This window comes from Ischnura elegans, chromosome 7 (assembly GCF_921293095.1).
Source record: "Ischnura elegans chromosome 7, ioIscEleg1.1, whole genome shotgun sequence".
Classification (NCBI taxonomy): domain Eukaryota; kingdom Metazoa; phylum Arthropoda; class Insecta; order Odonata; family Coenagrionidae; genus Ischnura; species Ischnura elegans.
In genome coordinates, this window is record NC_060252.1 from 15,104,719 (window position 1) to 15,127,040 (window position 22,322).

General features: G+C 37.8%; 1 protein-coding gene across 1 annotated transcript in view; it reads right to left on the reverse strand.

Moving 5' to 3' along the window:
* Positions 1-183: 183 nt before the first annotated feature.
* The window catches only part of LOC124162156 (tryptophan 2,3-dioxygenase), a 67,254-nt gene continuing 45,115 nt past the window's right edge, over positions 184-22,322 (reverse strand). Inside the window, exons 4-9 of the mRNA XM_046538576.1 lie at positions 8,801-8,866; positions 8,010-8,147; positions 7,655-7,876; positions 6,750-6,999; positions 5,468-5,561; positions 184-584 (exon numbers count right to left, since the gene is read on the reverse strand). Of these exons, the coding sequence (XP_046394532.1) occupies positions 365-584; positions 5,468-5,561; positions 6,750-6,999; positions 7,655-7,876; positions 8,010-8,147; positions 8,801-8,866 (990 nt within the window). The 3' untranslated portion in view covers positions 184-364. The remainder of the gene's footprint in view (positions 585-5,467; positions 5,562-6,749; positions 7,000-7,654; positions 7,877-8,009; positions 8,148-8,800; positions 8,867-22,322) is intronic.

Genomic DNA, 22,322 nt, shown 5'->3' on the forward strand with positions numbered 1-22,322 from the left:
CCAAGGATTAAGGTGGGAGATTATTTTCATAAAATCAATACTTTTTTAATACATATTCAAAATACGTTCCTTCAAATTCATTTCATATTGACAATGATAGAAAGTATCTTGAAAACATAAAAAAGTCTTACTTTTATGTAAAATGCATTGAGTATCTGGAAAAATGATATTTTTATAACAGTCTTTATGGAATGAAGTTTTGGTCCATTTATTACAAATAGAAAAGAAATTTTTTAAACATTCTTGCTATTTCATTGATGCTTAGCACATAGATCTTCACTTCCAGCTTATACGTACTAATTTTGTACATAATGAGAGAAAACACTTGAGAATTCATTTTTCAAATGTCTATGCGGCATAATCATTAGCTACTTCCATTAGTTTCTTCTTCTGCCTCTTTTGTTTGCTTCTTTCCTTTAAATGGGCAGGAAGAGGAGTTGAGCTCTGGAGAAGGCATGTCAAACACCTCCTCATCCCTCATCGACAGAGTACTCTTCATACCCTTACTTAGCGGTGGAATATGACTTCTTGGAATCAAGAAAGTAGACAAGTTGAACAAATCGAGGAAGACTTTGTAGCGGTCACTGAAAGAAATTAAATTAATTAGCAGTTAGCTGGTCCAAAATAAATGATGAGAAATAACAGAAAGAGACCCTAAAAGTTAAAATAGATGATTTAAAACAGATAAAAAATCAAAATTGCTTTGAATTAATTCATCTTAACTGGATGAATCCTATCCCATTTAAATGTCCACCAATATATTGAAATTAAGTTTGTAGAAGTTACCTATTTGTTATTGAAAATGTTACCGTAGTAGATGTCAATGGTTTCGACCGTGGTCTTTATACGAATCATGGCCTACATCTCAATGGTAAGGGTAAAAACCAATTAAGTGCTCTAATTGTTGACTGTATGGGACTGAAAACAGGACAGGACAGTACTGTGAAAGCAGATGTCTTGGTCACTGCTCATGCACCTGAAACTGAGACTACTCCCTCGCTCTGACTAAGAGACAATATCAACACCGGGTTAATAGACCCGCCCGTGCGTGCTCCTCTCAACAATGGTGATCCTCATATGGTAGCTACATACTCAAAACTGCGTAAGCCAAGTGAATTTTCTGTTTTTCACGCCAATGTTCAATGCATTCGTAATAAACTGGGTGAGCTAGAAACTCTTTTAGATGAAGTGGCCCCGAACGTTGTGTGCATTTGTGAACACTGGCTTAAGGATGGTGAACTACCCTACCTCAGAATCCCAGGTTATGTGCTTGCTGACGCATATTGTAGGAAAGTTCTCAAGAATGGTGGTGTCATGATAATGCTAAAAGAGGGACTTGAAACATCCTCTTCTAATCTCTCTGTTAGTCACCTGTTGATGGAACGTGTGTTTGAATTCTCCTCGGTTAATGTCGTCTTGGGTTATCAGTCCATTTGTATTTTATCTGTGTATAGGTCTCCTATAGGATGTTTTCAACTTTTTTTGGAGAAACTTTACTCCTTACTGGAGCAAATACTTTGTTCCAGGCCCGATCAATTAATAATCATCACTGGTGATTTTAATGTGGATCTTTCTACTGTCTCTAAGGATCGGACAGACTTGCTCTGCCTTCTTAAGTCTTATAATCTTTTCCCTCTCATTGATCAACCCACCCGTGTAACAGACCATACCTCTTCTTTATTAGATAATATAGTTACCAATTTGGACTCCACTTTAGTTGTGTCCAAGATTCTCAGGTCTGACCTTTCAGACCACTACCCTCTTGTTGCTAATTTTTCAGTGCCATCTACTCCGCGGGTTGAATATCGCATAGGTCGCTCTTGGTCAGCCTCAAATACGGCTAATTTCATCAGATTACTTGAAACTGAGACGTGGACTGATGTATACTCTTTTAATGATCTCAACTCCAGCTTTGATTGCTTCTACAAAAAATTCTTAGCTTTCTTTGATTTCTCCTTCCCTGTAACTAGAAGGAAAATTAAACCCACTCCTTGTAATCCTTGGATCACCAATGAAATTCGTTATTTCTCTCGCCTCCTTAGAGACACTGCATACACCTGCAAAAACTCCAACAACCCTGAACTCAAATCTCAGTACATTGAGCTAAAAAAACAATACAGAAAAATGATCTCAGAGGCTAAACATAACTTTAACGACCAACGAATTTCTTCTGCTGATAAGAAGTCCAAAGTCATCTGGAAAATTATAAATAGTTCTAAAATGAAGCAGAAACCCACCCACCTCCAGTTAAAAGATGAATCTGGTAATATAATTAATGATCCATCGAAATTAGCTGCAGCATTTAACGATCATTTCTCGCAACCCAATGGTTCAACTCCCACCCCTGGACGTCCATCTCACCAACCCAACTGTTCAACAGCTTCATTATTCCTTTACCCCTGCTCTGAAACTGAGTTAACCTCTATTATCCGCAAGTCTTGCTCTAAATTTTGTGCAGGTACTGACGAAATACCATATCACTTAATACGCCTGTCTTATGATTATATTAAATCACCTCTTCTTTTCCTTGTTAATGCCTCATTACAACAAGGAGCATTTCCTGATTCTCTAAAGGAGTCTAAAGTAATACCACTCTATAAGAAGAAGGGCTCTATCCATGATTTCAGCTCCTATCGACCCATTTCACTTATAAATCAGTTTGGCAAGGTTTTTGAATTAACTTTTTATAGAAGACTGACCTCTTATTTAGAGTCAAACAACTTCCTATCACCTTTTCAATATGGCTTCCGTAAGTACAGATCTACCAGTCATGCTATTGCCCAGGTAGTCGACAAAATTTTAACAGCACTAGACCGCAAAACGGAAGTACTTGGCATATTTTATGACTTCTCCAAGGCTTTCGACAGTGTCAACCACCGTATCTTGCTGAATAAGTTACCCTCTTTTGGCATAAGAGGTATTCCCTTTCACTGGGTAGAATCATACCTCTCCAATAGATCTCAAATTGTCTCAGTGGTGTCGAATGGTCATAAGTTTAATTCTCTTCCGAAATTTCTGACCCAAGGTGTTCCTCAAGGATCTATTCTTGGCCCAATTCTATTTTTATTATACATAAATGACCTCACCAACTTTGTATCCTCTGCAACTGGTATTCATCCAGTATTATATGCTGATGATGCCAATTTTATTATAACGTCCTCAACTGTCAAAGGGTTACATACAGCAGCCAACTTTGTCTCCGATCAGGTTCTTACTTGGTGTAAATTGAATTGCCTTAATCTCAATGTCACAAAATCCCAACTTATTTACTTCTCTAATTTCAACAAAACCCCTAGTTTGCTTAATGTTGACCTAAATGGAACATGTATTCCACAGGTTGACGACACCATGTTTCTGGGAATGAATATCGATGCGCATCTTTCCTGGGAAAAACTTGTCTCTAATCTAGCTGGTCATCTTAGCTCTAAGTGTTTCCTAATCAGATCAATTAGATCCACTGTATCCATTGATGTTCTTCTAATTATTTACTATGGGGAATTCTACCCCCATTTACTATACACCATTCTACACTGGGGCTCTTCACCCCATGCAGTGACCATTTTTAAAATCCAAAAAAGAGCTATACGTTTGATTGCAAACAAACCATGTAGAACCCCATGTCGCCCTTTGTTTAAATGTCTCCGCGTGCTACCCATTCCCTGTGTCTACATACTTTCTGTTTTATTATATGCCAAGTCAAACTTTAAGGACTTTGCGCTAAACTCGGATATTCATAACCAGGGTACTAGGCAGCAGGGAGACTTGCATATCCCATTTGTACGTACTAAGAAAGCTATCTGTGGCTTTAAAACAATGACTCTAAGGCTTTATAACAAGCTTCCGAAGAACCTAAAAGCTCCCATGAGTTTGTCGACCTTCAAAACAAAGTGTAAAAACTTTTTATTATCCAATTGTTTCTACTCAGTTGATGAATATTTATCTTTGTAACTGCCTTTGTATTTAAACTGCCATTTTGTATATAACTTGATTTTGTATTCATGACGTGCCATATACAATGTATGTACAATACTTGTCGTCTGGCAAATTAATAAATTATTATTATTATTATTATTAGTATGTTAATTTCATATTAATTATTCATAAGTAGTTTCAGTTATGCCAGTACCTATTCATAATAAAAAATGACCTGTAATTCTATACGATAAATTTACAAGAAATATTTAAGATTAACCTTCATGATAACAGTCCCAATAATTATTTTCAATAGAAGACAAACTGTAGAGTATTTTGTATTAAATGACATAACTTAAATATGGAAGTGAGGCATCGACTGGGAATCCTAGATTTTGTTCCATAATTCAGTGACAAATAGAAATGTCGCAATTAGGAGATCATATATCCATCTCTGAAAAATGAGGAACCACTCATTCCAAGTTCATCAGACCTAGGAATCCTAAAAGTTCCTTAACAACATATCCACATGCCTAATTTATTGACAAGATAAACAATTTTCCCAGCCAGAGTTCATCTTTCAGAGTCCTCAAAATCAAATACAGAAAGACCAAAGTTAATTGAACTTGGGTCAACCAAAACCATTCCAACTGCAAATACCACCTGCTGAGTTTATGCTACAGGCATAAGGAGAGATATAACCATGTTCCCAGAGTAGAGAGGTCTGATCACAATTTTTTTAACAAACCCGCTTATTTTCAAATCTACATCTTTTTATATTAAAAGAAAACCTCAAGGGCAGCCCAAATAAATAATTTTTAATTCATTTTCTGAAGAAACCCATTGGATAAGAATGTTTTTATATGCATACACAAAGACCTACCAAAACAGCTTTCCCCATTCAGTTCAGTTCACTGGGGTTCTGACCCAGTGAGAAATGGGTGGTGGAATCCACGTGGAACCCACGTGGAATCCACGTTGAGTGGTGGATATTTGGTGGTGGTGGATATTGAGTGGTTGGACCCACGTGGAATCCACGTTGATTTCAAGTGGATTTGTGGTGATTATCATAAAATGTTAAACAGAATTTCTAATTTGTGGAACTTAACTCTCTGGTGAAATTGCGTCATTTATCATCCTGAAACCATGCTAGTTATGTGAAAATGTATCGCACATTCTATTTATATATAAGTCGTGGAAAGGCAGCCATGAGAGCACATGAAAAATCGTAGACACATATATAGAAGGTTTAGATATAGAGTGGTTGAGGTTTTAATGGTTTTAGGACAGTACCTACTGCTGTTTTAATTTTTCCACCAAATTTCCACGTGGGTTCCACGTTGATTCCACGACCAAAAACACGTGGTACCCACGTTAATTCTCCACGTGGGTTCCACGTGGATTCCACCACCCATTTCTCACTAGGGATGTATGCAATACATACCTTTCTCCCAGCTCAGCTGCCTTGCACGAGAGAAAATTGCCAAAAAGAATACACATGAATATAAGAATAGAAAATATGATGAGATCATAGCTGCATAATGATAGTGTTTACCTTAGAGTTGATCTCAGATATTGGTATCCTGAAGAACCCCCTGTACCTAGGTGCTGGGAGCCAATCATTCTTTGAACCATGATAACATGATTATCTGAAAAATATGAATATTTATTTATATTGGGATTGATAGAAAGGAACTACAGTAAGAAGTGATTAGGAAGTTTCCAATTAAGTCAGTCAAGGTTCCCTTAGGGAGGAAATTCATCTTCAGTTTTCTCCTTTCCAAAGAATCACATAGGTAATATTTTAATCTAAAACCAGAAGAATCTTGCAGATGTCTGAATGCTGGAAATTATTGGCTTTCAACCAATGGAAGCTCTTCTGCTTCACAAAAGGTGCTGAGTACAAGAAGGAAAGCTCAACTTCATCTCCTTCAAAGCATAAGCTCATATTCCCAATTTATGAAAAATAAAATAGGGGGAATTTAGTTCAAGGATCAATTTTGACTGATTCAGTACAATAAGTATTCAATGAAATACTACTTCCTATAAAATTTCACTCAAAGACAATTGTATCTATCAGGAACCTTCGTGATGATGTAGTTATTATGACTTCAGATCTCAATAGGGTGGTTTCCTATTATTTTTTTATTGCCTAAATCGAAAGATTATTACTCCTGGAGTACGTATTTCGCACTTTTAGATTTTTAAATGACAATATCTATTTTTCACGATTAAATGAAAAGTGAAAATTTTTAAGCGCGCGAAAACGCGACGGGTGATTGCCGGGAAAACTCCCGTGTGACGTCATTCTGGTTCCCGCTGCCGCAAGTGAGGTGACCCTGGGGCGAGGCTCTGAGCGCTGATACGACGCAGGATGCTGGCAGGTAGCAGAGTACCATGCTAGCAGGTAGCGCTTGGCTTAAATAAGGATTATTAATACCTTATCAAACGAGGAAGCCTTTCCGACCTTAGCCAGTTTTAATAGGTAATTACTAAGACATGTTTCCCTGAGCTCTGTGCCTCATGCATGCATTGGTAACCTCAGACGATATAAAACTCCTATATACTCGTATAGAAACTAGGTCCCTGTGACGTCACGTGGAGTGGCATCGCATGGGCGCCAATCTGGCCTTTTTCAAATGAGGATAAAATTGACCCTTGCCATTCGTCTAAACCGGTATTTCTAAAACCAAATAATTTGTATATTATGAATACACTAATGGTGGGTAACGAATCGCAATCAATGCCTTTCATTTTCTTTGATGAAGGAAACTACCGTATTCAACTCCAAAGTTATTTTCAAATGATGAGGAAAAGGAAAGACGGAGAGGACTTACATCTCCATTTGGTGATAAGCGAGTCAATGTCCATCAAGAGGGTGAGCATCTGGTGCGGTTGGCTGAAGCGGGGCTCATCCCTGTAGAAGGTGATCATGATGGCGCCCTGCAGGGCACGGTGGGAGAATCGCCTCTCGCCCCGTGCCACCAAAGCCTCATGAGCAGCCTCGTCAAATACTGAGTCAAACACGGCTTTCCTCCTCTCAATGTCGGCCAACTGGTGAGTTCTGGCAGCCTCTGTTGGAGCATTCTGAAATCAAGGGAGATGAGTGGAAATAATTATCCCCATTTTGATTTGAGACCCGAGAGTAGGTACTGTTTGCATTCCAGCAGGGTCATCATAACACTCTTGCAATGAAAAACTACCCAAAAAAAACAACAACAGCAAAACAAGTTTTGAAAATTATTGCTCAGGGAATGAACAAAAATTTTTACCTCTTCTCAAGCTAATTGCCATTGGATGCAATTGCAATTTACAGCTGGTCAGTAGTTCAAAAAACAAGAAAGCAAACAATAGCAAAAACTTCAAACTATAATTCAAATGAGTATGCATCACATTCCAGAACGGTATATATAATTGCTGAAAATTTTTGTGTGTTACACATTGATTTACCCATATGTACTACATGCTAAATATTAATATTTTATCATGTCAATGTATAAATTAAGGTGTTTAAATGTCAATTTCTTTCTTATTTACAGCCATGGCTATAAAAGTTTTGGGGGAGGATGTATAAGTCAGAGGAGGAACACATAAGAATTCAAACTTGATACATTCCTGAGGGGTTTAAACCCCAAGACCTTCTCCCACCTGCAATGGCCTTGTTCTCATTCAAATATATTTAACAAGAATCCACCAGTTGGATAAAAGTGAAAAATTTTGAAACCACTATACACGCAATTACCTTGGCTTTCACTTTGTGTTGATGCAAAAGTGCTATGACAGCCCTGCGGTATTTCCCCCAGAAATCAAAGCCTTCAACTTGCAGACCAGGGGTCCTTTCCAGCCACCTCTGCACCAGCTCAACCAATGATGGCTCACTCTCTGACTTCTCAATGGCAGCTATTGCAGACTCATCATTGCCAAACACACGTCTGTAGTTTTGATTATATTTTACTCGTTGCTCCTATAAACACAAAAAAAGAAGAGATTCAAACAGGTGCATTTGAGTGGAAGATGTTCAGAATGAAATGATATGTAATGCTCTGCATATTTCACACTGCTTCATTACATAGGAGCTCACAGACGTTATCACTGACCTGCCTGACTCCTAATTTGTTTTCTAGCAATCGGAACTGTAGACTCTGGAAACCAGACGCTGGAGATAAGTAATTCCGGAAGTCCATGAAGTCGAGGGGAGTCATGGTTTCAAGGATCATGACCTGATCCACAAGCAGCTGAAATGGAAGAAAAAAATTGAACTCATGATCAGTAAATTCTGGATATTTGGGCCTCTTTAAATGAGAGACAGCACATTGGAACAAATCTCCAAGAACAGAACACAGGAATCAACTTGAATTTTCCTCGGCCAATTGAAAAAGAAGAGCTCTTTAAACGGGCCACTCATTGGTAGCACTTGCCCACTTCTTATCTGAAGATGTGAAATTTTCTAAATACTAGAAACCGAAAGATGATAGTCATAATACTGTAATAATATTTTGTTACATCTCAACATTCATGAATGAATATTTACGGAATACTTCACATAAATGCGACAGACCCAAGAGATAAAGAGACAAAGTCCGTAGTCCCAACTAGTGGAAATGTGCTGTGGTTAGCGGATATCATTCAATTCGTGGTACACCAACATTTACCACAATTACTAGGGTGCCTCTTATTTGAGCAAAGAAATCTGAGTCTAATTTGTTACACAACTTACCCTAAAGGTGGCTGATCAAAATGGCGACAACTAAATAATTTGCTAATATTAATGGCAAGATTGCCCTAAAAAATATAACTGACAATGGGGATCACAAATTGCTCTCGTGGAAAATTTTGATGCATGTATATACAATCAATATTGAAAGAAAAATTACATGCATGTACTTGCCTTCAAAATGAGGACGATTCTGTGAAGTCGTTTCAGTATTTCCAAAGTCTGTGATTCGTCCATATCCTGAAAAAAAAACACAAAACCAATGATTAGAAGCAGAGAAATAGACAGAAACTAACGTTCCATTAAAGCAACAGGATCATACTTACGGAACCACACAGATAAAAACATGTTCCATGATTATGATATTATGCCGTATTAAGTTTAGAGGGCCGTCGTCTGATAGCGTGGAGAGAAGGTATTAAAAAAATGTGGGATTTTTTTTCCTCACTTAAAATAAAAATTTAATTAATAAAATCTAATTATAATTTTTCATTTTTAAAGGCTATCATATTAATGACAGTTCCCAAGGTACTAATAAACGTGTACTTTATCTTTACTCGCATCAAAATCTTTTTAAAAGAAGGATGGCTAAATATGTTAATATGGACATTCTTAACGAAAGATAAAATGTAAAAACAATGGCAAACACTTTACTTAGAGGTTCTGAAGTTGCTAACCAGGGAGCAAATCCATTCTTAAGTTTATAGCTTACTCAAAAAGAACACATAGGATTATTGTTGCTTAGTGCTTTTTGATATCTCTCTTTAAAAAATCATCAAAAATTGGGAAACTAACGATTGTCTTTTTTTATACCAACAAAAAATTTTTCACCCAACGGAGAAAAACAGTACATATTTAATGTACGATATGCTTCCTGCTAATATTGTTTTTTGCTATCAGTACTTTTAATAAATCTGCGCTAACATAGGCATACAGCTGTAATTACTTATGCTCTCCAACATTAGCAATAGGGATACAATTATATTCTCCACAAATTTTTTACCTCGTCAGTTTCAATTCATCAGTAAAATTTGTTGAAATTCATTCAGTAGAGTTAGTCTTTACTTGCAAAAATGGCACTCATGAGATAAATTTAGAATTAAATTATTAGATAATGTAACTTTCACGACAAAAATAGCATTGTAGTTCAAGATCGTACCCAGGATCAAAACTAGAGGGGGCCAAGCCATGGTCGTCCGAGTTGTGACACAAAAAAAGTTATGAAAACAAAATTTGAAGAATATTATAACAGCGCTTCATTAGTTTTGAAAATTATTTGCTCAAAAAAAATATTTTTATATTAATTAAATGTTTTATACTAATATCAATTTTCTTGGATTTAAGGAAAATTTGTTCAAAAATTTCGTTTTCAACTAAATTTACTTTGCTGCTAGGGGGACAGCCCTCCTGCCCCCCACTGGGTACGCCCATGTTGTAGTTCACAATTTTCACGGGCACTTTTGCGATTAAAAAAATCGATGAGTGCGCAGGTCCACAAAACTTAAAAAAAAGTCCCTTTCCCCATAATCCGTGTAGCACTTACAAAATGAAAGTTACATGATGCTGGCTTGATTCCACTTTCAACATTGAAAGAACCACATTCCACAAATAAAATATGGCTTTCTGATCTCCTGTATTCCTTCTTTCCTCAATGATCCTCAACAAATCCTCGAGAATACCTCAGAAAAAATAACCATTACGAGAGGAAAAGAAAGAATCACCTACCTAGTGCTCACCCGTAAATAAGCTGAAGAAACGTTGCGTCGTTTCCGCGGTGTCCCTGTATATAGGCAACGCCCAATGCATAGGGAGTTATTTCCGTTTTTTCCGTTATTTTTATAAGCCGTAACGGGCATAACTAACTTAATACGAGTTGGGTACATAGCGAACCGATGTGTAAAGGATTCTTACGAGAGATTGTTCGTATCAACGCGTTTTTTTTTGAGATATCACATAAATTCACGCAGACATGAATAGTAATAAATGATGAAACATGGAAAAAGTATGCTCAAATATTGTTGAGAAAATGGTCATGTATGCAAAATTGACTGACATGCCTTGCAAATTTGATAAAGACTGAAAAATAAAGACACAATAACGTTCGATTATAACGCAAGGATTCTTGGGTTACGCCCACGTAACAGGTAAACCACGTAATTATGAGAACGCATACGTAAAGAGCCTGAATAATGACTTGCACATATATTGAAATTTATTGGCATATTGCTGAGCATAGACCAGCGTATGACGTAACCTTGAAGCCGTGGCTATACCAATTTTTTTACATTTTTTTCAATGAGTTACTTAGCACTATTTCATTCCTGGATAGTAGTACTTCATATTTTGCAAGCCTGCGTCAAAGGGATCAAATCAGTTTCATCATTTCGTTGGCTCTAATCAGTAATAAGGCTTAAATGAAACGACGATTAATTTTACACATTTCCCGCACTTCTTCGCCAGCAGGAAAAAATAAGTAGCAATATAACTCTTGATCAACTTATATGCATAAACGGTATGCAGCCAGGGGGGGGGGATTCATCCCCCCGAATTTTTTCCCTTGTGGCGACTGGCCGCGAAAGATCCGCTGAAGACTCCAGTAGCCCTGGGGAACCTATCCTCTAACGCTCCTTTTTTTCATTACAGTTACACGTCATAATGACTTCCTCCGAATCACTTCGGGGAAAGATACCGATATTTCAATCTCTTTCGCAACTACCCATATTCACTAGAGCAGTGGCATAACTAGGAATATGCTTTGGGCGGGGGGGAAGGGGGTAGGGAGGCCTAGGGGCGACCTCTTCTAGGCAACGGGGATTCCGGGAAATTTTTTGAAAAATGGCATGTCAGTAAATATATTTTACGTCATTACGGCATTACGTATAGGCACTTAAAATTTAACTTTAAAGAGATGCAGTTATTATATATCAAATCTACAAAATAGTTTCAATTTTTTTACATTTCTCTGAGGGTTGGGTGGGGATCTATTCCCTCACCCCCGCCCCCCTCATAGTTTCACCGATGCACTAGAGCCCTAAAGTTGAAAATTTTTCTAAATTTCAGGCATATTTCGGAAACAAACATCTATGGAGACCGAACCACGATAATCACGGCCGTTTCGGTGACAACTAACCATGAATACTAATTTATGGGTTATGCAAAAGAAATTTAGAGCTAATTTGATGAAATTTATGGGTTTCCGTCGCGTGTGAATAGGGTAGTTTCCTTCATCAAAGAAAACGAAAGGCATTGATTGCGATTCGTTACCGACCATTATTGTATTCATAATACAAATTATTTGGTTTTAGAAATACCGGTTTAGACGAATGGCAAGGGTCAATTTTATCCTCATTTGAAAAAGGCTAGATTGAGGCCCATGCGATTCCACTCCACGTGACGTCACAGGGACCTAGTTTCTATATGAGTACATTGGAGTTTTACATCGTCTGAGATTACCAATGCATGCATGAGGCACAGAGCTCAGGGAAACATGTCTTAATAATCACCTATTAAAACTGGCTAAGGTCGGAAAGTTTTCTTCGTTTGATAAGGTATTAATAATCCTTATATTTAAGCCAAGCGCTACCAGCTAGCAGGGTACTCTGCTACCTGCTAGCATCCTGCGTCGTATCAGCGCTCAGAGCCTCGCCCCAAGGTCACCTCACTTGCGGCAGCGGGAACCAGAATGACGTCACACGGAGTTTTCCCGGCATTCATACTTAGCCGTCGCGTTTTCGAGCGCTTGAAAATTTTCACTTTTCATTTAATCGCGAAAAATAGATATCGTCATTAAAAAATCTAAAAGCGTGAAATACGTACTCCAGGAGTAATAATCTTTCGATTTAGGCAATAAAAAATAATAGGAAACCACCCTATTGATAAAAAAAATTCCGGAGAGGGAAACCCACATACCACACAGTCACTCTCGAGCAAATTTCTGTCTCCGCTTCAGCGCACAAACGTTTTTCACTGGATTTTTGGTTTAATGAAGAGAGTCAATTAATTCCGCTGCCGGAGTGTTGGTTTTCACGCAAGTTTATTTGGTGCTAATCGTCAAACTCAAAAATACAGCAACCGACATAAACACGAAACAAATGGCTGGTTTTATAATGTCTGGTTGACGCTAACCATAAGACGATACAGCATTTCACTTTAACCCGTGGAAGTTAAAAGTTCTGATTAGCTTCCCCCTATGAAAAAATTGTATAAACCTGTTTCAAAATTTTATACAATTTATACAATTACCATGGCAATTGTATAAATTGTATAAAATTTTGAAACAGGTTTATACAATTTTTTCATAGGGGTCTGTATAAGATCAGACTTCAAACTATCCACAATTTGCAGCCACTGCCGGATAAACCTAAAGGCTGTATCATCTTACGGTTAGCGCTAACCAGAAATTATGAAACCGAATCTTAAAATTGTTTTTCCTACAGGACGACAAAAGTTTTGCAAATTATAAAAAACGTTTCAATTTCAATAATGCTAACAAACAGGACAAAAAAATCGTTTTAAAATTATAAATTGGAATCGATATGAAATATAGAAGGACAACTAGATAGCGGATTATTCAAAAGGAAAGGTAAGTATGGAGGAATATCGTGATGAAAGGCAGGCACTTAATGAGACAAAGGCGACCAAATATGAATAAAATGAATGATGCCAGACTGTCCTTTTGTGGCTTTCGGGGGTGAGGAAAGCGATACCTCGTCTCGTCGAGTACGAGGCTAGAAGAGGCAAGGGTGTCGCGTATCACCGTCCAATGTCATTTTGCGGTGAATGATCCAGATAGGTATCATCTGTCTTCCCGTTATGATTCCGGTAAAGGCATGAAATATTTGAACACACGGTCGGAAAACCCGTTTGCACCGTCTGGAGACATGGATATCGATACCTTAATATGTGAATTTTATTTTTTCAAAGAGTTAAGAATGATTCAAATCATGGACTCTACTAACTTTATGAACATAAATTTAGTTTTTCTTTCAAGATGATTGGGGTGTAGGTATAAATAGCTTTTAGTATACATTTTCTTATCAATATTATAGTTGAAAGTACTTGAATTACTCAAAGAAATAGAAACCTAAGAAAATCTTCCCGGTGACCAAAATGTGCAAGTTTTATGTATACAACACGACCTAAAGTACGGCCTGAAGCGAGTGGGAGGGGTCGGGGACTAGGAGGTTGGAAGAAAAAATTTGCGAAGAATTTTTTTAAGTCGGAAGAAATTCATGTACATAGTTTAGGCTGTTGACCGAAATTACACTCGTGATCATGTGAAATGCCAAATTCGTAACATTCCGAATCTGTTCCTCACGTTTATAAATATTGGTTAGTAATAAATACTAAGAATAAATGGGTTGCTCTCACCTGACATCTTTGCGCATGCGCTGCGGACATCTTTGAAAACCGATTAAAGGGAGCAAACAAAAAGGCAACAAAAGTCAAGGTTCAACTGAACGGACTGGGGACTCCTTTATGTATCCTCCTTCTCAGGGGCGAATCCAGGATTTTTCCTTGGGGGGGCACAAGGGTCTGACTAGTGTTCTCATATTTGAGATTATAAACAAAAATGCAACAGTTACTGCAGAAAATATTCTCTTTATTTAGATATGAGAGGGCGAAAAGCCATGGGGTACAAGTGATATATGTATATTTTTCTCAACGGAGTTAGGCAAAGTAAATTTTTAGAAGAAATACACAAAAACTTGGTTGCTAAGGGATACGAGTGGGTCTCTATTTTGTGCTGACATTGAGTGGAAAATCAAATGCACTACTAAATATCTACTAGTAATTGATCTTGTTTGCTTTCTGTTTGCTTCTTTTTGCTTTCTGTTTGCTTCTTGTTTGTTTTACCTAATTTCAGTACTTGACACTGCATAGAAAAAAGAAATCACGTGTACCCCCAAGGCTTCTCACCCACTCATATGAAATTTATTAATATTAAATTTGAAGATTGCGGCTCTGTAATGCACAAAACAAAACGAACGATAACCGTATTAAATATCTTGTCTAATTTTTAAGCATCTGGAGGGGGGGGACAGGTGCCCCTCCCCCCCTAAATCCGCCTATGTTTCTGGGTACATTCGCTTATACTCTTCGATCCGAAGTGACAGGATAGCACGCCCAGATGGCGCAGCAAACTGACCGAAGAGGAGATCACGCGGAAATGTAGAGGAGCCAGCCGATCAGTCGCGCGGAAGATTGCAGCAAATCACTCGCGTAAAATGTCATAGTGCCTCAACTCAGTCTGCGCCACGCTAAACGGAGCGTTAAAGAGAGCGACGTGATTGGACATCGGTTTTCTGGGATATCGGATCCTCGGCATTGTAAACGTCTCCATGAGAGCCTCTCGACAAAAATCGACGACGGAGAATTCCACAGGCGTTTCTAACCTCGAGATTCCCAAAAAAAAAACATAGGTTCAGGTTTCACGCACAAGGTAATGGCTTATTATGCGGGGTGCACACACCACTGAGGTTAGATAAATATGTTACGCCATATGTATTATAACTTGCATACACCTCACCGCAACTGAAGCATTTGCGGGTGAAACACAAGTCAGTATGCGATGAGAAAGTGACAAAATTCGGAGGAAAGTTATGTAAAGAATTTCAAAATTCAGTCAATGGTTTATTCGAAGATTGAAATCTATTTTAATTTCCAAAACGCAAGCGTAACTGTTTAGATCCTGAGCGTGCAAAGATTTTATCGTTTAAAAAAAAATAATTTTTAAAGCTTATAAAAATGATATTTAATCAGAAAAAATATCAAAATGTATGTAAACATAAAAAGCATTCCTTTGATTGTATCTACCCAAAAGAAAATTGAATAATTACTTCGTTTTATAACAGACAATTGAAAATGCACCAGGATTCGAAAATATCCGAAGATCCGGCTCCGAAAATCAAGGATCCAATCGGGATCCGGGTCCGAAAAAATCCTGGATCCGTCCATCCCTAATAATAAACCTTCGAAAAATAATCCGTCTTCCTATAGGAGCCAGATTAACTTTCAAGCCTTTAATTTGAATGTAAATATATTGTACCTTTGTTTCAAAAATATGAAAAGGTCGATTAAATTTTCAAAAAGATGTTCACCAACCTTCTGAAATTGTCGATTGTAGTAGTTTGGAATTAAGAGACACGTATTGTTCCATTTTGCGATCCACCGCCAGCTACTACAGCTTTACTCGGTGAAAAAAATCAACGACCTTAACGTAGTTTGAGAGAAAAATCAATCATCATAGAATTCTATGATTTTTATGTCATTGCAAAGAAAAAGTCTAGTTCTTTCCAATGATATCAGAATACACACCCCTTACCGGGCAAAATTCAGAGAAATTTGTGTGTAAAGAGAAGCTGATTTACATGGCATAGTTAGGAGCCACGCGCTTTGGCGGCAGAATTTATTTAAAAAGAAGTATTTCTCGTTCATAGAAATCGACAAAAAATTAACCGAGTGTAGTGCACTTCATTTATGAATTTTTGGTCACATTAAATTCCTTCTTCAGATGATTTGATGACGTCACGCACTGTTTCTGAACGGTTCAGCTGATTCTCCGCCCTACCCTTGCTCTGCCTTGCCGCTCCAGATTGCCCTCACGTGGTTCGCAGTTGACTACTTTACTGCAAGCGATTCTCTTCCTCAACGAGCGATTCTCCCAAAAAGGAGTTAATAAACCTTAACTCTAATGACGGCACCAATTCATGAAGTGTGGCAGGAAACTTCTCGTATTTCAATTTAAACTTATGAGAGAATGGCTGAGTGAGGAAGAATATTTTCTCGCCATAGTTTATAACACTCTTTTTTCGTCTGTTTCATCGATGGAATCTTGTAATTGATTTTTAATCCCTTCGCAATGTCGGATCAGCTTGAAATATTGCACACTTGCAACCTTCTGATGACAGAATGATATTCAATCCGAGATTTGAAATTCTGTTGTATTATACTCTAATTAATTAACTAAATTTTCACAGTGAAAGATAGCTTTAAAATGTCTCAATAAATAGCGATAATTATAATTTTGAGTTTGTGGCAGAAATTTATTTGACAGATTCGATCGAGTAATCGATAACACGAATCACCACTAAAAAGTAGAAAATAAAAATAGAATTACAAAAGATTTTTATAAACACGATTTTTACGAATAAAAATAAGCTTTTCATCACTCAGAGATAAAAGCGTGCGTGCTGATTAAGGGCGGGTGCTGGCGAAAAATCTTCAAGACCTCGCCAAAAAAATATGTATTATATCAGAAAAGGTTCAGGAAGTAGACAGGTAACAAGAGTCCCTTTTTCAACGTATGGATGACATTTGTTTCTGCTACCACCGGACAATGTGCCCACTTGTATCTATCTTCTTAGTAATAATATTAATAATAAAAATGACATAAACGCTGAATGCCTTCTTTCAAGGTTATTTTTGAAATACTTCGCCGTGTCACGTGGGGGTAAACATGGATTTCCATAATATTTGAACGAGCTTTAAGGGCTTTTATAAATGTAATAATAAAGGGCTAATATACACATACCACTTCTGGCCTGCCTGATTTATGATATCCTCCCAGGACGACGCAGCAATGGTTATGATCACGTTGGATAGCATGCATTTAATAATTGCTCAACGTCGCTATGTAAATGCTATTCGAAGCGCAAGCATTACTCAACTGCTGCGATGTCGTATATCTTCGCACAAGTGGTTAGAATTTACCCAAACATTGAGAGGAACTTTAATTCCATCTCTTCTAATTCAACACATGCCAACGGAGTTAGTTCATACCAACTTCAACATTTTAAATTTCCCTCACTTTTCCCACATTCCGAGTCCAAATGTTTAAATTTTCCCTGAGTTTAAATAAAAAAAGAGAGCGATATAAGGATTTCAAGAAAAATGCTGCAAGGTGTCATCTACGGCCAACTAAGTCCTCATAGTTTTGGAGAAAAAGTAATTCTTATACCCATATGTTCGGTAAAGTATCTCTTTTACTAAATCGTTTTAGTCGGGCTTAGAAACATAGCGATATTCTAAGATGATGATCTCTCTGTAACTCAGAAAGATTCTCTTAATAACTCAAGCAATCCAAGCCTAATACGTAGCCTCTAAGTATAAGCAACATTGTGAATAACGTTTATGTGAGGAGCTAATGCGCGGACTAGAACTTAACTAACGGACTAGGGGGGGACTAGAACTTAAATGGAGCAAATGCGCGGCGGTACATTCCTCGCGTAGGTCATCCATCTATCCTTATGTCTATGGTGTGAATGCTGTCAACATAAAGGCGACAGATGAAGTATCTAGGAGTTCAGATAACTTCGACCTTATCGTGGGGAAGACACTGCAATGATTCGTCAAAAGCGTTCAGAAGAGAAGCATCCTCATTAGTGCAGCAGCTGATGAATATTTTGATGGATGGAGGGGCGAATCCCCCCCCAAAAAATATCTATAACTTTTAAACCTTTTCGGGTTGGAGTGGCATCACATATAGATAGATACTTATGGTAACTAAAGTATGTGGCCACATAAAGACCATTAGAAGGACATTAGGAAGAGAATTTCATTAGCAAAGGAGGCGTTCATGAACAGGAAGGATCTTCTGAGAGGATCGTTATGTAAGAGTTTAAAGAAAAGGCTAATGAAGAGTTTGATCTGGAATGTAGCGGTGCGGAAACGTGGACATTGAGGAAAGAAGACGAGAGAAGATTGGAGGCATTCGAGATGTGGGTATGGAGAAGAATGGAGAGGGTGAAATGGACGGAGAGGAAAAGGAACGACGAAGTACTGGATATGGTTGGCGAGGAGAGGCAGCTTTTAGATGAGATACGGAGGAGACAGAATGTATGGATGGAGCGAATACTTAGCGGGGAGGGGATGAAATGGTGTCAGAGGGTAGAATGTTAGGGAAACGAGGGAGGGGAAGGAAAAGAATAGGATTTTTAGAGAGATTGAAAGGAAGTAGGCCTTACAGTGAATTGAAGAAGGCAGCGCTGGAAGAAAAGGGAGGCTCCCAAATCACTTCTTTAGTACTCCATGGAAACCTACCTTAATCGGTAGAATACTATAATAATAACTTATGGTAACGCTGAACTCAATTCATTTGGCGGAGAGCCAGGATGCCGATCTAAGGGTACCCCATTCAACGACTGGTTGAGACCTAAGAGTACCTCACCACAAAATGTGTGAAATAATAACCACTAATGTGGGAAATTCTCACGCCTGTGGCAAAATCTGGGGGGCTTTGGGCTATCACATATCCAAACCAACCTCCGGGATGAATCACTGAACAAGCGATTCTGTAATAATACTATATTTGTATATAATAAAATTAATTCTTTCTGGAGACGTTCTTAACTCGTTCAACTGATTCAAGCGTTATGTAGTGAAAGTTCGACGTTTAAACTTGCGGATTCGGATTCGGATTGCGGATAGTGCAAATTCATTTCATTTCAATAAATTCTTTCGTGTTTTTCTAGACTACTTCCTTATCAATTGCTAGGAGGTTTTTTGTAGACTTGGCCATAAATTCATTTTGCAAAGCTAAAGTTTCGGAATGTTAAATTCCACCATCAGGGCTACGATTTAGCAACATTATATGTGAACGGGTATGATTTAATACTGAAAAATATTAGGAAAAAAGAGCAAAGAAAAAATACAGAAGAGAAATTAAATTTTGAGGCAAAAACAACGGTTATCTTTGAATGGTGAAAATGAAACACCACTGTGAAAACTAAGTATAAAATTAAAAGAATAACACATCAATTTAAAAATAAAGGTTTACAAAAATTTACATGCGAATTAAGGGCTTTTTAAGTGGTGTCACAACAATAAAATTTAAACCAAATTGTCAAATAATTTTTAGAGTTGAAATGGTTGAAGTTTAGCCCTGATGGTGGAATCGTAAATTCCGATACGTTTTCTGTGAAAAAAGACGTCACTACCATGTCTCAAAAACCTTCCTATTCATTTAAAAGCTCATAGTTTAAACAAATAACTCGATTTTGCGTGCGACAAATTTTATTGAGCTTTTAGCAATACCAGCAAACAGCAATCTTAGGCCTACACCAAATATTTCCATTACTTTTGCGTAAATTAATATAAATATCTGTGAACATACTTATGCAGTAGCTGTCTTACATACTCGCTAGCTAATTACTGTAAAACTAACTATATATAAGCAAGGAAGAAGACGAGGGAAGTAGGAGCCTTCTGCCTGTCTCCCACGATACCAGTGGTGAGGGCTCGGGGTCCCATCGCCACCTTCAGCCACTGGTTGATGGGGGCTATGGGTCTCTCGAGCGCAGTTTGCTGGCTGAAGGTGACCTCTTAGTGGAGGATATCTTTCGCGAGTGGTGCCTCAGTCAGCAAGCTGTGGAGTGAGTGAGAATGAACGGGGCCAGAGGAGGGTCATGGCCTTACTCTGACCCCGTGGTATAGACCTGACTGGAACCGAAGGGGACCGGAAGGGGAATCCCCACATTAAACAGGATAACGAGCCGACAGCGCGGCCTCCTGGGCTCGGCATGGAATGCGCTAAACAAATTATGGAACAAAACAATTATTCATTGTAAATAAAATCGAAATCAATCCATGCCTATTGTATACTACAATAAAAATATATTCTTCAACCTCCAATAGCCTCTAAATAATGTCATTGACTCTCTTCACCATAATTCGATCAGAAAATTGACCAAATTGACACTAGAGGTAACCGATTTGGACCAAATTGGGCAAATCGTATTATTTTTATAACAAAATGAAACCCTCTTAGTCTCTACGAATAAACGCTCTAACTGTCCTGTATCTGTTGCACCAGAAAAAGGATTTCGAAGTTCATGCTAATGGCATTTCAGGCAACATTGCACCGAAAGGGAACTGAGTAATGGACTAGGATGGATGCCGAATATTTAATTAACACGAGTCATTCTGCATCGCTCTTAGGGTTCTCGGATTAAGACTTCTGAGGAGAGTACAGATTGGGAAAATCATTTGGGCAAAATGAATTGTACATCGAACTTAAACATGCGTATTCCATTTCTTGCAGCTGAGAGAAAACTATCCGACGTAATATGAACATCGAGAATTCAGTGGAAACGGAAAAAAACGTGTTTACATAGAATTACATTTTTAAGATAAGTAAAGGAACAAAGAATGGAAGGAAAAGTATGCGAGCTAAAACATCTATTAGAAATCATTCAAATAATATTTTGATTTCCATTCGGGTGGACCTTTGTCCTTCGGCCGTGGTGATGGAAAATTTATTGTTATCCTTCATACAGTTTTCTTTTCTTTCTTAAATGAAATATTAACGCAACTAAACTTCTTACACTTGTAAAGGAGAGATATATCTACAACATAAAAAAAATAGAATACTCGAAGGGGTACCTACATCGTCAAAAAAACGACTGGAAATTTTTAATTAGTCATAAACTCTATTAAATTGTTAACATTTCATAAAGCTTACCGTTTCATCAAAATCCATTGATAGCTTTCCTCGATTCAAGATATATAAAATTAGCAATAAAATACTTTTGTATTTTCGTTATTGTCGGAGATAATGATAAAAGCGCCTAATACAAAAACGCTTTCGGAAATGTAGGAACTTGAACGTGGAATTGGGAATGGGTGAGCGCAGGGCGGCAGGGTACTACTCGGAAATTTAGAAAAGAAAGGAATTCAGGACGCTCTTCGATAGAGTTGCGGATGTTGTAAATTAAGTTTAAGTCATGTAGGTTCGAAGATTTTCGCGGCGTTGATTAGATGATCTCTGCATTCTCTTCGGGTTTTCACCGCGTCCGTTCCCGAATCCTTCTTTTGAAGGGAAGTTGACCATCATGTTCCATTTCCATGGTGAATTTGATAGCGTGGTGCTGCGAGTTGAGATGCTGTAGGAATTTCTGCAATTCTTCGGCGCCATGGGGCCAAATGATGAACCTGTCGTCAACGAGAGAGCAGCAGCGGGATATATAAGGCGGAAAATTTTCTTCCTATAAAAGGCGGAAAATTTTCCGGGTTACCTCACCTTCGACCTGAAGACGCTGACTACAATGTCAGCAAAACTGTTGTCACCAAAACACAACGGACGCGGTGAAAACCCGAATAGAATGCAGAGATCATCTAAGTTTAAGTCACTTTTAGGGCGTGGCAGAGGAAGACTGCGAATGAAGAGTCCTAGCGGTCATATCGAGCCGGAGAAGGATTCTTTATTTCAGAATACTTATAAAGAAATCCTTACCTATCAAGGCAGCCTTCGAATGGATGCACAGAGGGCAGAGATCAATGTCACGAGGGAAATGATTAGCGTCTCTAATAACGTACTGCAATTCGAAAGGCACATTCATGAAGCGCTGGACCTGCTTACGTATTTTCAGGCATATTTCGGCATTCCGACCACAGAACTCAAGTTATTTGGGCTATTGAGTATCTATAACTCGACTATTTTTATTGTGCCTAGAATTTCTATTAATTTAACTAGAAACGCTAAGGAATTGAGGAGTAAAATCTATATTTTGTAAAAAGGTCAGACACAGGCTATTATCTCAACCTGATATAGAAGTTTTATTAAGATTTCATGATTGTGCATCGCATATAAAGTGTAACGTAAATAATTTCGCAACTTTTACAATTCTATACTGTAAAAAATTAAACAAATAATTATTTATCATGGTATTCTACTCATTTTTTGTTTATCATTATTACT